General features: G+C 40.2%; 1 protein-coding gene across 8 annotated transcripts in view; it reads left to right on the plus strand.

The window, feature by feature from the left end:
- Window positions 1–9,576, plus strand: part of CDC25C (cell division cycle 25C) — a 29,522-nt gene extending 19,946 nt beyond the window's left edge. For 5 of the 8 annotated variants that reach the window (XM_019424301.2, XM_019424299.2, XM_053907461.1 and 2 more), the window contains 7 exons: window positions 2,518–2,670; window positions 4,041–4,142; window positions 5,716–5,778; window positions 7,069–7,167; window positions 7,712–7,845; window positions 8,698–8,809; window positions 9,008–9,576. In XM_019424301.2, coding sequence (XP_019279846.1) covers window positions 2,518–2,670; window positions 4,041–4,142; window positions 5,716–5,778; window positions 7,069–7,167; window positions 7,712–7,845; window positions 8,698–8,809; window positions 9,008–9,157 — 813 coding nt within the window. In that variant the 3' untranslated portion in view covers window positions 9,158–9,576. The remainder of the gene's footprint in view (window positions 1–2,517; window positions 2,671–4,040; window positions 4,143–5,715; window positions 5,779–7,068; window positions 7,168–7,711; window positions 7,846–8,697; window positions 8,810–9,007) is intronic. The other 3 variants (XM_053907462.1, XM_019424300.2, XM_019424302.2) reach the window with 2 other exon arrangements.
- Window positions 9,577–13,122: the final 3,546 nt, after the last annotated feature.

Raw genomic sequence — 13,122 nt, forward strand, 5'->3', positions numbered from 1 at the left:
GAAGGAAAATCACTAGTTGGCAGATATTGAGTGCCATCTAAGCCAGCTGGTCCTTGGTTCTCCCCACTGCTGCTTCTGAGAACTGGGAAATTTTGACTAGCAAGACAAAGCTAAAATATCATCATGTCTTCATGACCAAGCAGGTATGCTCTTTGCAGTAAATTGCCTTTTGTTTTAATATAAATGTGTTGAAAAGAATCTGTTAGAAAAGTAGTGGCTATTTCTGTTTGTTAAAGTAGTTTTCTGCTGTCATTTATTTCTGGGTTCTTGCCTTTGGATTATACAAAACACAAAAAGATGTTTATCACCTTCATTATCACCATAATACCTACTAGAAACCTAAAGCATCAATGCAAGAGAATAGAGATTCAAGAAATAGACCCATGCATATATGGCCAGTTGATAATTAGACCAAGATACAAAAGGAATTAAATGGATAAAACATGGTCTTTTCAACAAATTGTGCTGGAGCAATTGAAAATCTATATGAAAAACAAAAACCTCAATCCATACCTCATGCCGTATATAGAAATTAGCACAAAACAAATCATAGACCTAAATGTAAAATCTGAAACTATAAAACATCTGAAGAAAAAAACATGGGAGAAAATTTCTGTGACCATGGGTTAGGTAAAGGTTTCTTAGATATAATATTAAAAAATGGATACATTTCCCTTAGTAGCTCATTAATTCCAAACTCTTTAAAATGAGCCGTTAGCCTAATAATTTGGTATGTTCTAGGAAGGTTCTTATGGTTAAAAGAAACAAAGACTGCACTAAGGCCATCAAATTTGAAATTCCTATCTGGCTTTCTCCTGCCTTCTTCTCAGGGCAAAATTGAAATTATATGAAGAATAGTGGGTCAAGAAGTCTGGGTAGCCTGTTCCTCATTCCTTTACTACATCTCTCTGCCACTATACCTTCGGTTCATCCATGCATTCATCATTGGCCTCATGGCCTTGACTGTATCTCTTGACTTCTTCCTTTTAAGCTTTGGCTTCTGTTGCTGCCTAATTATTTTGCCATTTTCTAAGTTAGACTCCCAGGAGAGAGAACCTAATTGGCCCAGATTATTTTTACATATTCTAGGCTACTAAATGGGTGTGTTGAACCAGCAATATGGGCCTGTCAGTGGCTCTGGACAGGGTTGTGGGGAGGTAGGGAGTTGACTGGCATGGATCCAAGGGAAAAGGTCTGTGTAAAATATTGGTATATAAAATGTGAACTGTACCTTCAGCTGGTACCATGAACAGTGGAGTTTTCCTTAGATGGGACCATCGATGTGACAAACACTGTAATAGATATAGTTACTATAAAGTAAAATTTTGATGTTCTTTTTTTATTCTCCCAGAAACCATTGACCATCAACTTGTCTTCTAGTTATAGCTCTCTTATTATCTAGCTCACTTCTCAATCAATCCATAGCAGTTAGTGAGGTGAGAGTATAAAGTAGAAACTTTTGGCTTTTATCTAGGCAAGAGATAGAAGGTATATGGGAACAGAAGATAAGAATCTTGGATTAGTTGAGGGGTACCTGGCTGACTCAGTCACTAGAACATGGGACTCTTGATCTCTGTGTTGTGAGTTCGAGCCTCATGTTGGGTGTCGAGATTATTTAAAAACATTTCTTTTAAAGAATCTTAGATAAGTTGAAAGTTGTTATCAGAGGTCATTTAATATATCCCTCTGCCTGTGGTTATAATACCCAAATCATGGCTTTCAAGGAGACAGTAGTCCATCCTGTTACACTTTAGTCTGGGCCAGTAACTCCAAGGCTAGTTCTTCATCGTATTTAATCCATTTTTCCCCTGATAGTCTTCATAATATCAATCCTATAATAGTAATCTTGATATTAGATTCTAGTGTTCCTGTTTCCCCTGCAGGATGCTTATTTTGCTATTTTTCTTTCCCACTAACAACCTCCTTTATAAGAAAGCTGAGTGGTATTTTTTCTCTGTCCCTCTAAGAAACTACTACCCAAAAAAGTGACACATACTCTTGCTGCCTAGTATTTTTTTTTACCCAGACTGACCTTTTTGTTTTGTCATCCTCTATTTTGTTTGGGTCCTTAAATGTTGATTGTCAGAGTCTTAAGATCCTATAGAGAAATTGTGGGATTAGGTTCATTTGTTTGTTTTTTCCCTTGACTGGAGGAATTGAGTTTGCACTTGCTTTCTCTTACAAGAATTGGTGTGTATAAGATGGTCACGTGGTGAATTTGGTTTGGCTTAGAGTTAATATATCTGGGGGAGATGAAACATCATGCAGTCTGAGGAGAAAGATGTTAATAGGAGGGGAAGAGTGGTTGCTTACCTAAGGTTTTGCCTATCAAACTTTAGGGTTGCTAGAAATCACCTGGGCAACTTGCTAAAGTGCAGATTTTAATTCAGTCTGGGGTCCAATATCTAGGATTCTTCATTTCTAACAAGCTTCCCGGAATATTCATGCTGCTGGCCTGCAGACACACTTAGAGGAGTAAGAACATGGCGGGGGACGGGGGGTGATATTCCCATACAGGCATCTCGGAATAGAAGCTCCTTGTATCGCTCGCCTTCACTGCCAGAGACTCTGAACAGGCCAAGACTGAATCAGGTGGTAAAATTCAAGGACAATCCCATAGCGGATAAAGTAAAACAGGAGTATTGTTCTCACAACAAAGAATTCAGAAAGGTAAGAACTTTTCAAGATGAGAATCTGTTTAATGCTCTTTCTTGTCTTTTCTGCTTTTTTGGTATGAGGATTGCTTTAGTATATCTTCTTTTTAATTACTTTTGCTTTTTATCTCTTTGTTCTGTCTTTTCTACATCTGCATCCATGTATAAAATATTTAACAGTAAATATTTTTTATATTATACTTTTGGAAATGATGTTGGCATACTGTCTTCCCAACTTTCCCTTTTAAGATCTGAGAGGATACAAGGGAACCTTGAATGGTAAGGATATTTACTGCTGTTTTAACTGCATTCTGACAGAAATAGCATCATGGAACACACTGTTTGGTGGCAAGCAACTTTTGAAAAGCTTAGCCCTCATTTCCTACCTCTCCTTTATAAAAAAATCTAAATACATTTGGCTGTTTTATAGTACATAAGTTTCACATAAACAAAAGAAGCTGTTGTGAGGGGCGCCTGGGTGTCTCAGTCAGTTGAGCATCCAACTTCATCTTGGGTCACGATCTTGCGGTTCCTGAGTTCAAGCCCTGCATCAGGCTCTGCGCTGACAGCTCAGAGCCTGGAGCCTGCTTCAGATTTTCTGTCTCCCTTTCTCTCTCTCTGTCCCTCCTTGACTCGTACTCCATCGCTGTCTCTCAAAAATGAAAAAACATTAAAAAAAAAAGAAAAAAAGAAGCTGTTGTGAAATGTCCATAATCCCATAGGCCAGAGATAATTATTGTTAGCTGGTGTATGTTCTTCCAGATTCTTTTTTTGATGCAGTTTTTTGTTTTCTTTTATAAAGTGGTATTACAAAAGTACATGTTTTCTTATTTTTTTAAGGATATCATGAACTTATTTTCATGTCAATGAAATTAATCTACAACATACTTTTTTTTAATGTTTATTTATTTTTGAGAAAGAGAGAGACAGAGCATGAGCAGGAGAGGAGCAGAGAGAGAGAGAAAGAAATGGAATCCAAAGCAGGCTCCAGTCTCTGAGCCGTCAGCACAGAGCTCAATGTTTGGGGCCTGAACCCACAAACCATGAGATCGTGACCCTAGCCAAAGTCAGACACTTAACTCCCTGAGCCACCCAGGTGCCCCTACAACATACTTGTTATTGCATAATAGTAATATATAATGTGTAGAATATGATTTGTTTAAACAAGACCCTGTTATTTATTAATAATCTTTCTCTATTATAACCTTGCTGGGATATCCATTTTTACAGACAAATCTTTGTGCGTATTTTTATTTCCCTAGGAAAACAAACAATTATTAGATCAAAAGGTGTGCATATTTTTAATAAGTCTCCACTCCTTCTCTCCCCTGGTTTTTAAACTTTTAACATGAGGAATTGGGGTGGGGGAAATCTTGTCATCTTCAGGGCTTAGGTCTAAAGAAAGCAGTCTCTCTCTGTGACATTAATATCACTCAGATGCTGGAGGAAGAGTCTAACCAGGGGTCTCTGATTGGTGATTTCTCCAAGGTGAGTTTGATTATGCTCATCCTATATTTCACTTAGTCATTTTGGATTTGTGTCTTCTTTTTTTTGTTGTTGTTGCTTGCAGAGGACACTAGGTATAATCATGTATCCTCACCAACTACTATTTGATAAACTGAAGGTGCTATCACGGTAGATCTAGACCCCAAGCCTTTCCAGTGAAAAAGTACTTTTTATTAATTCTGGGAAAATCCAAAGCAGTGGGGAAGTGTGAGGTTTTTTACTTTTTTCTTTTTAAAAATATCTTTTAGGGTGCCTGAGTGGCTCAGTCAGTTGAGCGTCTGACTTTGGCTCAGGTCTGATCTCACCGTTTTTGAGTTCGAGCCCCGCATCACACACTGTGCTGACAGCTTAGAGCCTGGAGCCTGCTTCGGATTCTGTGTCTCCTTCTCCCTCTGACGCTCTCACACTCTGTGTGACCTTCTCACACTCTGTGTGACCCTCTCACACTCTGTGTGTCTCTCTCACAAAAATAAAATAAAACATTAAAAAAAATCTTTTAAAATTATATAAATAATACTTGGTCATTACAGGAAAAGTAGAAAATGCAATATACCTCAAATCTTATGAACATCTTGGTATATATTCCTCCAGACTTTTTTCTATGTATTTTCACAAACACACATGCATATTTTACATACACAAAATACATATTTTTGGGTTTTTTTGTTTTTTCACAAAAAATGATTTATACTGTTTTGTGATCTACTGGGTTTTTTTTTTCTTCCTCATTTAATGTATCAAGAACATCTTTTCATGTCAATAAACAGTTCTGCTTCATCATTTCATAATTTTAAAAACTTTCTTTCTTTCTTTCTTTTTTCTTTCTTTCTTTCTTTCGAGAGAGAGGGTGAGAGCGGGGAAGGGGCAGAAAGAGAGGGAAAGAGAGAATCCCGAGCAGGCTCTGCACTGTCAGCGCAGAGCCCAACATGGGGCTTAAACCCATGAACCAGGAGATTATGACCTGAGCCAAAATCAAGAGTCAGATGCTTAACTGACATTCAGGCACCCCAACATCATTTCATAATTTTTAATAGTACAGTATTTCTTTTTTCTTTCTTTCTTTCTTTCTTTCTTTCTTTCTTTCTTTCTTTCTTTCTTTCTTTTTCTTTTTGGCTTCCCATAATTATTTAAAAGATTTTTATTTTGTTACTTTTTTATTTGTAAGTAATCTCCACACCCACTGTGGGGCTTGAACTCACAACTCTGAGATCAAGAGTCACGTGCTTTACCAACTGAGCCAGCCAGGCATTCCTGCCCATAATTTCTTGATAAAGCTGTTCTTGTAGCATATTTACTTTTACAAGTTTTCCTTTTGAACTATACCAAGGTGGACATATTTATAGCTAAATCTAAAATTTTGTGCACATCCTTGATTAGTTCCTTAGAATCACTTCTTAGAAATGGATTGCTACATATGCAAGTTATAGAGACTCTTGATTGTTTTGAAGGCATCTGGGGTTTTAAGGTCAGTTGGAAAGGAGGACAATTTGTGGTCTTTAATCTCAAATTGGGGTATAGAAAATTTGTTGTTATTTCAGCTCTTGGGTATTTCTAGGTGTGTGTGCTGCCAACCGTGTCAGGGAGACACCAAGATCTGAAGTACATCAACCCAGAAACAGTAAGCAGATTTCTGGAGATGGTAACTGGTTACATAAGCTACCATCTGGTCTGTTCTGTCCCTAAAATCCCACTTCCATTATATTTCTTTCATTGTGTTCACTCACATAGGCACCTCATTCAACTGAAGCTGTGTTAAAGGAGTCCCGTTTATCCCATTCTGTTGCCTTTATTTTTAATTAAGCCAGTGATATAAAATTGTTATGAAAGAGAGAAAACAATAAAGGAAGGGAGGGCAGGAAGAAAGTCAAAATCACTCAGTTGAGGCAAATTTATATCCTGGTTTAGAGGTTACAATCCCATTGACACCTTTCAGCGTGGGGTAATTATTTATAGTGTTCTCTTTCACTCTTAAAAGTGTCCTAGTTTGTGCAATAGTTATTTGGTCACCCTACCCATAATCTCATCACTGGAGATAACCACTAGTAATATTTTCCTTATGGCCTTCCACATTTTATTCTGGAACATATTTGATAAAAATAGAATCATAATGAACATGTTAGCTTCTATACATGTTGAAGTTAGCTTAGCAAGACATTGTAAATATGTTTCTACATCAATAAAAAAAATCTATATTATCCTTTCAATGACTATATAATATTCTGTTATATTGGCATGTATAATTTAACCAAACCCCCATTATTGAATACTTAAGTTATTTGTAATATTTTGATAACCTAAAATAATGAAAGCAGGGATGAATATTGTTGTCCCACATCTTTGTGTACTTTTCTGTTCACTAAAGATGTTGGAATAGAAATTACTGAGTCAAAGTGTAATTACACTTACATTTACAAAATTCACTCCAGAAAGGTTGAACCAATTTACACTCTTACAAGTAGCTTAAGGATGTCGACCTTTTCCTTCCTTATCCTTTCCTGAAAGATTTGCTTTCTTCCTTTATGATGGAGCATAAATTCCCATTTCTTCCTGCAAAGTCGGAATTGCTACCTGCTACCTGTACCACTGCAGAAGTCCTTGGGTGTCTTCTGAGAGGCTCAATGCAGCCATGCCTGCCTCCAGATGAGTGGCTTGAATACGATTTTCTCTGGTGTCTTGGCAATACTAGCTACTTCGGTGTTCCAAAAAGACCATTTCCTATTTTATCCTCTTGAATGGAGGGTAGGGATGCAACCATTGCTCCATTTCAAAATATAGGGGGCCTTTGGAGGACGGGCATACAGTAGAATCCTAGGTGACTAATGGGAGTACAAATGACGAACTGTGTGAAGGGCTGTTCTCTCCCTTGGAGTGACTGGGAGCAGAGTGTTTAATCATTGTTTCTGTGCAGGTGGCTGCCTTACTGTCAGGGAAGTTCCAGAGTCTGATTGAGAAGTTTTATATCATCGATTGCCGCTATCCATATGAGTACCAGGGAGGACACATCCAGGTGAGGTTACATAGGGGACATTAGTTGGGAGGGGCTGGAGGTACCTCTTTATTGAGCAGAGTCTATGGATAAAAGCCCTATGAACTCCAGAACCAGGGCAGAGGTTATACATTTGGATAAGGCTGCAAGTCCTCATTTCTATTCTAATTCTGTGTACGTCGAGCAATTTACTTTCCCTTTTCCTCCTAGACCGATCTCCCCCTATTTTGTTGGAGCCAAGGGCTCCTACTTCAAATTAAAATATTAATGCAAGAATTGAGAAGCACTTTGCAGATACTCACAGACATTCCTCATAACGATTCCTACATGTTAGGGATTGGAGGGTCAGTTCTACAAACATTTATTGAATACCTACTACATACCAAGCTCTATGCCAGACCTTGGGGATAGACCCAGAGATATAATTAGATCTATGCCCCAAAAGTGCTTATAGTCTAGACTTCTTTGCCCAGATATCCCAAGATGGTATCCCAGTTATTTCTAAGTGTTGTAACTGTCCAGAGGTGCTTAAGGAAATACAGTACTTACCAAAATTCTTCTACAGGGAGCCTTAAATTTGTACAGTCAGGAAGAACTATATGACTTCTTTCTGAAGAAGCCTGTCATGCCTCTGGACACCCAGAAAAGAATAATCATCGTGTTCCACTGTGAATTCTCCTCAGAAAGGGGTCCCCGAATGTGAGTGTCTACATGGGCAGATGTTGGAAATGGACCTTGAATTGGGACTTAAAACCAGGGAGCCTTCCCAGACCAGTTCAGACAGAGACTGGAATGAATGAATGAATGAATGAAGAATGCATATTTTCCATTGCAGCTTAAAGGTTAGAGAAATGGAAGGAAAGGTTTCTACAATTTAAAAGTTTGGAGCAGAGGGGTGCCTGGGTGGCTCAGTCACTTACGCATCTGACTCTTGGTTTCGTCTCAGGTCACGATCTCACGGTTTGTGGGTTGGAGCCCTGCATCAGGCTCCCCACTGACAGCGTGGGACCTGCTTGGGATTCTCTCGCCCTCTTTCTCTGTCTCTCCCCAACCATCAAAATAAATAAACTTAAAAAAAAACATTTTTTGGGGCGCCTGGGTGGCTCAGTCAGTTAAGCGTCCGACTTCGGCTCAGGTCACGATCTCACGGTCCGTGGGTTCGAGCCCCACTTCGGGCTCTGTGCTGACAGCTCAGAGCCTGGAGCCTGTTTCAGATTGTGTCTCCTTCTCTCTGTGACCCTCCTCATTCATGCTCTGTCTCTCTCTGTCTCAAAAATAAATAAACGTTAAAAAAAAAAAAATTTTTTTTTTAAAAACTTTTTTTTTTTTTTTAAAGTTTGGAGTAGTGAAGGAAAAAGGATTGGGAATGAGATACCAACAAAGGAAAGGAGAAAGAGTGACTACTTGAACCTTGTGTTGCAAAAACAGTGAGATCTGGAAGTCCTTTGGGGTTACCCATAGTCTATTCTTTGTTCCCCTCCCCAGCAAATGGTCCACAGAATCCTGACCTTGTTTCTTTTCACCCCACCCACCTCTGGGTTTTCTCTAAAGGTGCCGCTCTCTCAGAGAAGAGGACAGGGCTCTGAACCAGTATCCTGCATTGTACTATCCAGAGCTATATATCCTTAAAGGGGGCTACAGAGACTTCTTTCCAGAATATACGGTAAAGAACGGGGCACGTGGGCAACAGGAGAGCTCAGACTTGGGGGAGCCAACTTTAGCATTAAACTTCCAGGGCCTGCAAAGCCCTCCGAGAAGAAACTGCTGCTCTTCTTAGCTACTACTATCAGCATCTCCATTATAGTTAGTAGGCAGAGTTCTGGAAACTGGAGTATCCCTTACTTTGTCCCCTACCTTTCAGGAACTGTGTGAACCACAGAGCTACTGCCCTATGCATCACCAAGACCACAAGGCTGAGCTGCTGAGGTGTCGAAGCCAGAGCAAAGCATGGGAAGGGGAGCAGCAGCTGCAGGAGCAGATTGCCTTACTGGTGAAGGATGTGAGCCCATGACAATGGATCAGTGGTTTGCTGCTTACAAGTCACCCAAAGACACTGTAGAAACCCTGAACAGAAAGAGCCATGTTGAATGTGGCAAAACCCAACATTGTTAAAAGATGGCTGCAAACCAACAGGCTGCCAAGATAATGAAATTCTAGGCCTGGGGGTTGGTTTTAGCAAAACTGCTGGCTGTTGACTAAGTCCCGGAGCTGGCTTTAGAAGGCTGTAGCTTTGGGTTGGATGGAGATTTGTGTTGCTTCAGGAAGTGGTTACATTCTCTTCCCAATTAAATGTCTTCTTACAAGCCAGCCAGCTCTTTCTCTCCCTGGGTCTGTGCAAGGGAGTTGGGCATCTTCTTTCTCTGTACTTTGCTTCTTTGTTTCCCTCTCTCTCTTTTTCTTAAATGGGAAAATAAACACTACAAAATTAGAGATTTGATTGTGAGCTCAGTCTACTCCTAGAAGGTCTTTATAAGGAAGAGATCACCAAATTAGACTCCTTTAAACAAAGGTGTAACCATCTTGATTTATAGCTGAGGGCAAGGTGCTTTTCTCTAGACCAGTGGTTCTCAAAGTTTGGGCCCTGAACTGTAAGCATCATCTGAACTTCTTTGAAATGTAAATTTTCAGGCATCACACAGTTAACTAAAACAAAACTTCTGAGTTAGGGCTCAGAATTCTGGGTTTTGAAATTTCCCTTTCAGGTGATTCTGATGCATGCCATGCCTTGAGAACCACTGCTCTGGAATTAAGGAAAACCTTTTAAACTGCATTCTCCAGCAATATCCTGGCTATCCTTTCCTAGACCATTCCAAGGTATGAGTTACCTAAAAGTGTGCCCCATACTCAGCATGCTGTGATAACTAGGCTCAGAGAACCAAGATGATTGGCATGTCTAAGGCAGGTTATAGTTCTGAGTTGGGCTCAAAAAGATTCCTTGTCTACAGTGGAATTTTGACTTTTCTCATTTCCCACAGTCTTTTCTCCACTTCATTTCACATCTCACAGAGATAAGTTTAGGACTTTGGAGAGTTGAAAATAGATATCTGTGCTATCTGAAGATAGGAATAAAAGGATACAAAAGTAGTAAGCAGGAGCAGTTAGACTTAAGGAAGACCTTTTAAACTATTTTCCAGCACTATCCCAGGCTTTCTGTTCTTAGAGTTCTTTAATGTAACCAGGCTTTCGTCTTCATAGTGAGATACAGCACTATGGCCTGGGGGTGGTGGTAGAATTGCCACTGATCATTGTCATTCTGCATTAACCTGGTAGGAGTGCTAGCCCAGGACTGGAAAAGGACAAAGGGCTCTGAAGCCTGGCTGAGATAGAATAGAGACAAAAGTGACATCTTCCCAGGTTCTGGGGCCAAGAGACTTTTTTTAAGTAAGTGGGAGGGAAGAAGGGCAGTAGCTGGATTGATGTTTGCAAGGTTCGCTAGTGTGCTTCTCTTGGAGTGCGGCGGTTGTGCTTCCCAGCAGAGGGCGCTGCTGTATCCTTTAAGGCAGCTTCTGGAGTCCACAGCCTCCGCTGCTTGCACTTGCCTCTCTGCGCAAAAGGAAGCTACCTCTCTGGCCTTCTCCCTGAGCCCTTGAGCTCAGTGCTCAGAGGGCTGAGGGGAAAGGAGAGAAGAGCTGTCGCTGTATTAGGTGGAGAAGGCTGAGGGGAAGATGCTGCTTCTCTGTCCCACTCCCACATCCTTACGCCTGCCAAACAGGTACTCCTAGTAGCCGGAGGAGGAAAATGTTTGAAGTACCTCCACTTCCAAGTATGAGGAGGGAGTCCCCTGACTTATTGCCTAACCTAGTGGGTCATTTCCTGATCATTTTCCCCAGAAAAGTAGAACCAAGCCCCCACCTGGGAAGAGACTGGTGCTCATGTTCACATTTCAGTAACTTTTTTTTCCAGTCCCATTTTATTTTATTAGTATTATTTTTTAACATAATTTATTGTCAAATTGGGCAACATATAGTGTATATACAGTGTGCTCTTGATTTTGGGGGTAGATTCCCATGATTCATCGCTTACATACAACACCCAGTGCTCATCCCAAGAAGTGCCCATCACCCATTTTCCCCTCTCCCCCACACCACCACCCCCATCCACCCTCTGTTTGCTCTCTGTATTTGAGTCTCTTATGGTTTGCCTCCCTCTCCCTCTGTAACTATTTTTCCCCTTCCCTCCCCCATGGTGTTCTGTTAAGTTTCTCAGGATCCACATATGAGTGAAAACATGGTATCTGTCTTTCTCTGACTGACTTATTTCACTCAGCATAATATCCTCCAGTTCTATCCACGTTGTTGCAAATGGCAGGATTTCATTCTTTCTCATTGTCAAATAGTATTCCACTGTATATATAAACCACATCTTCTTTATCCATTAGTGATGGACATTTAGGCTCTTTCCATAATTTGGCTATTACTGAAAGCGCTGCTATAAATGTTTATAGCAGCGCTTTCAGTAATCTTAATTAAGTGGAAATTCTGAGTTTCAAAACAAAAACTAGGGCTTAATTAGTTACCTACTTTATGAAAAATTGTATTTGCCTAAAAGGCACCATTTTCCTGTATAATTTCTTGTAATATCCTCCCACCTCATAGGTACCATGTGATTTGATTTATGTTATTTTCAGGAATAATAACAGTAGTTAACATTTTTCGGGTGCTTATTATATGCAAGACTTTTTATGACCTCATATGTATCAACTAGTTTAATTTTCACAACACTCCTGTGAGGCAGGTACTTATTATTAGGCACATTTTACAGATAAAGAAAGTAAGAAACAGAGGGATTCAGTAACTTTTAAAAAATTACACAGCTAATGGGCAACCTGGGTGGTTCAGTTGGTTAAGCAAATGACTCTTGATTTTGGCTCAGGTCATGATCCCAGTTAGCCTCTGCTGAGCATGGAGCCTACTTAAGATTCTCTCTCTCTCTGCCTGCCCCTCTCCCCCACTTGTGCTTTCTCTCTCTCTCAAGTTAAAAAAAAAAAAATTAAAAAAAAAAGTTCACATAGGTAATGAATGAATGGTGGAATCTGGATTTGAACCCAGGCAATATGGCTCCAGTGTCCATACTCTGAATGGGTTTGCCATTACCAAATCCTCAACAAAGAACAATATGACTTCCCTTCTCCTCACTTCTACAGTGAGGAGGAGGTATGGAAGATTCTCTTTCCCCATCCACTTCATGCAAATGTTAAGGAAACACCAATTCCTTTTGTTTTTATTATTTATTTTTTAAATGTTTATTTTAAAGAGAGAGCAGTGGAAGGACAGAGGGAGAGGGAGACAAAGGATCTGAAGCGGGTTTCATGCTGACAGCAGAGAGCCCAATGCAGGGCTCAAACTCAGAAACCTTGAGATCATCACCTGAGCTGAAATCTAACACTTAGCCGACTGAACCATCCAGGCATCCCTATTTTATTTTATTTTTTAAACCTTTTCTTTTGAAGTTTATTTATTTATCTTGAGAGAGAGTGCATGTGTGTGCATGCCCCAGGTAGGGGCAAAGAGAGAGAATCCCAAGCAGGCTCGGTGCTGTCCATACAGAATCCAACCGCAGGGCTTGATCTCACAAACTGCCCTTGTCCTCAAGAGACTGACAGGGTAGGGGCGCCTGGGTGGCTCAGTCATTTAAGCATCTGACTCTCGATTTCAGCTCAGGTCATGATCTTGAGATTCATGGGTTTGAACCCCATGTTGGGTTCTGCACTGAACATGGAGTCTGCTTGGGATTCTCTTTCTCTTTCCTTCCCCTGCTCGTGGGTGTGTGCTCTGTAAATAAATAAATAAACATTAAAAAAAGAGAGACTGACAATGTAGAAAATGATTTCCTTTTTTCCCATCCCTATAAGCACTCTGGCAAAGAGAAGAAGTACTGTAGCATTCAGCTCCAAAGCTACAAATCTGGTGGTGGGGGCTGGCTAAGGTCACAGAAAAATTAACTTCTGCATGCCACCTGGAATGATACCATTTATTC

This window comes from Panthera pardus, unplaced genomic scaffold (genome assembly GCF_024362965.1).
Source record: "Panthera pardus isolate Hobbes unplaced genomic scaffold, ASM2436296v1 HiC_scaffold_2, whole genome shotgun sequence".
Classification (NCBI taxonomy): domain Eukaryota; kingdom Metazoa; phylum Chordata; class Mammalia; order Carnivora; family Felidae; genus Panthera; species Panthera pardus.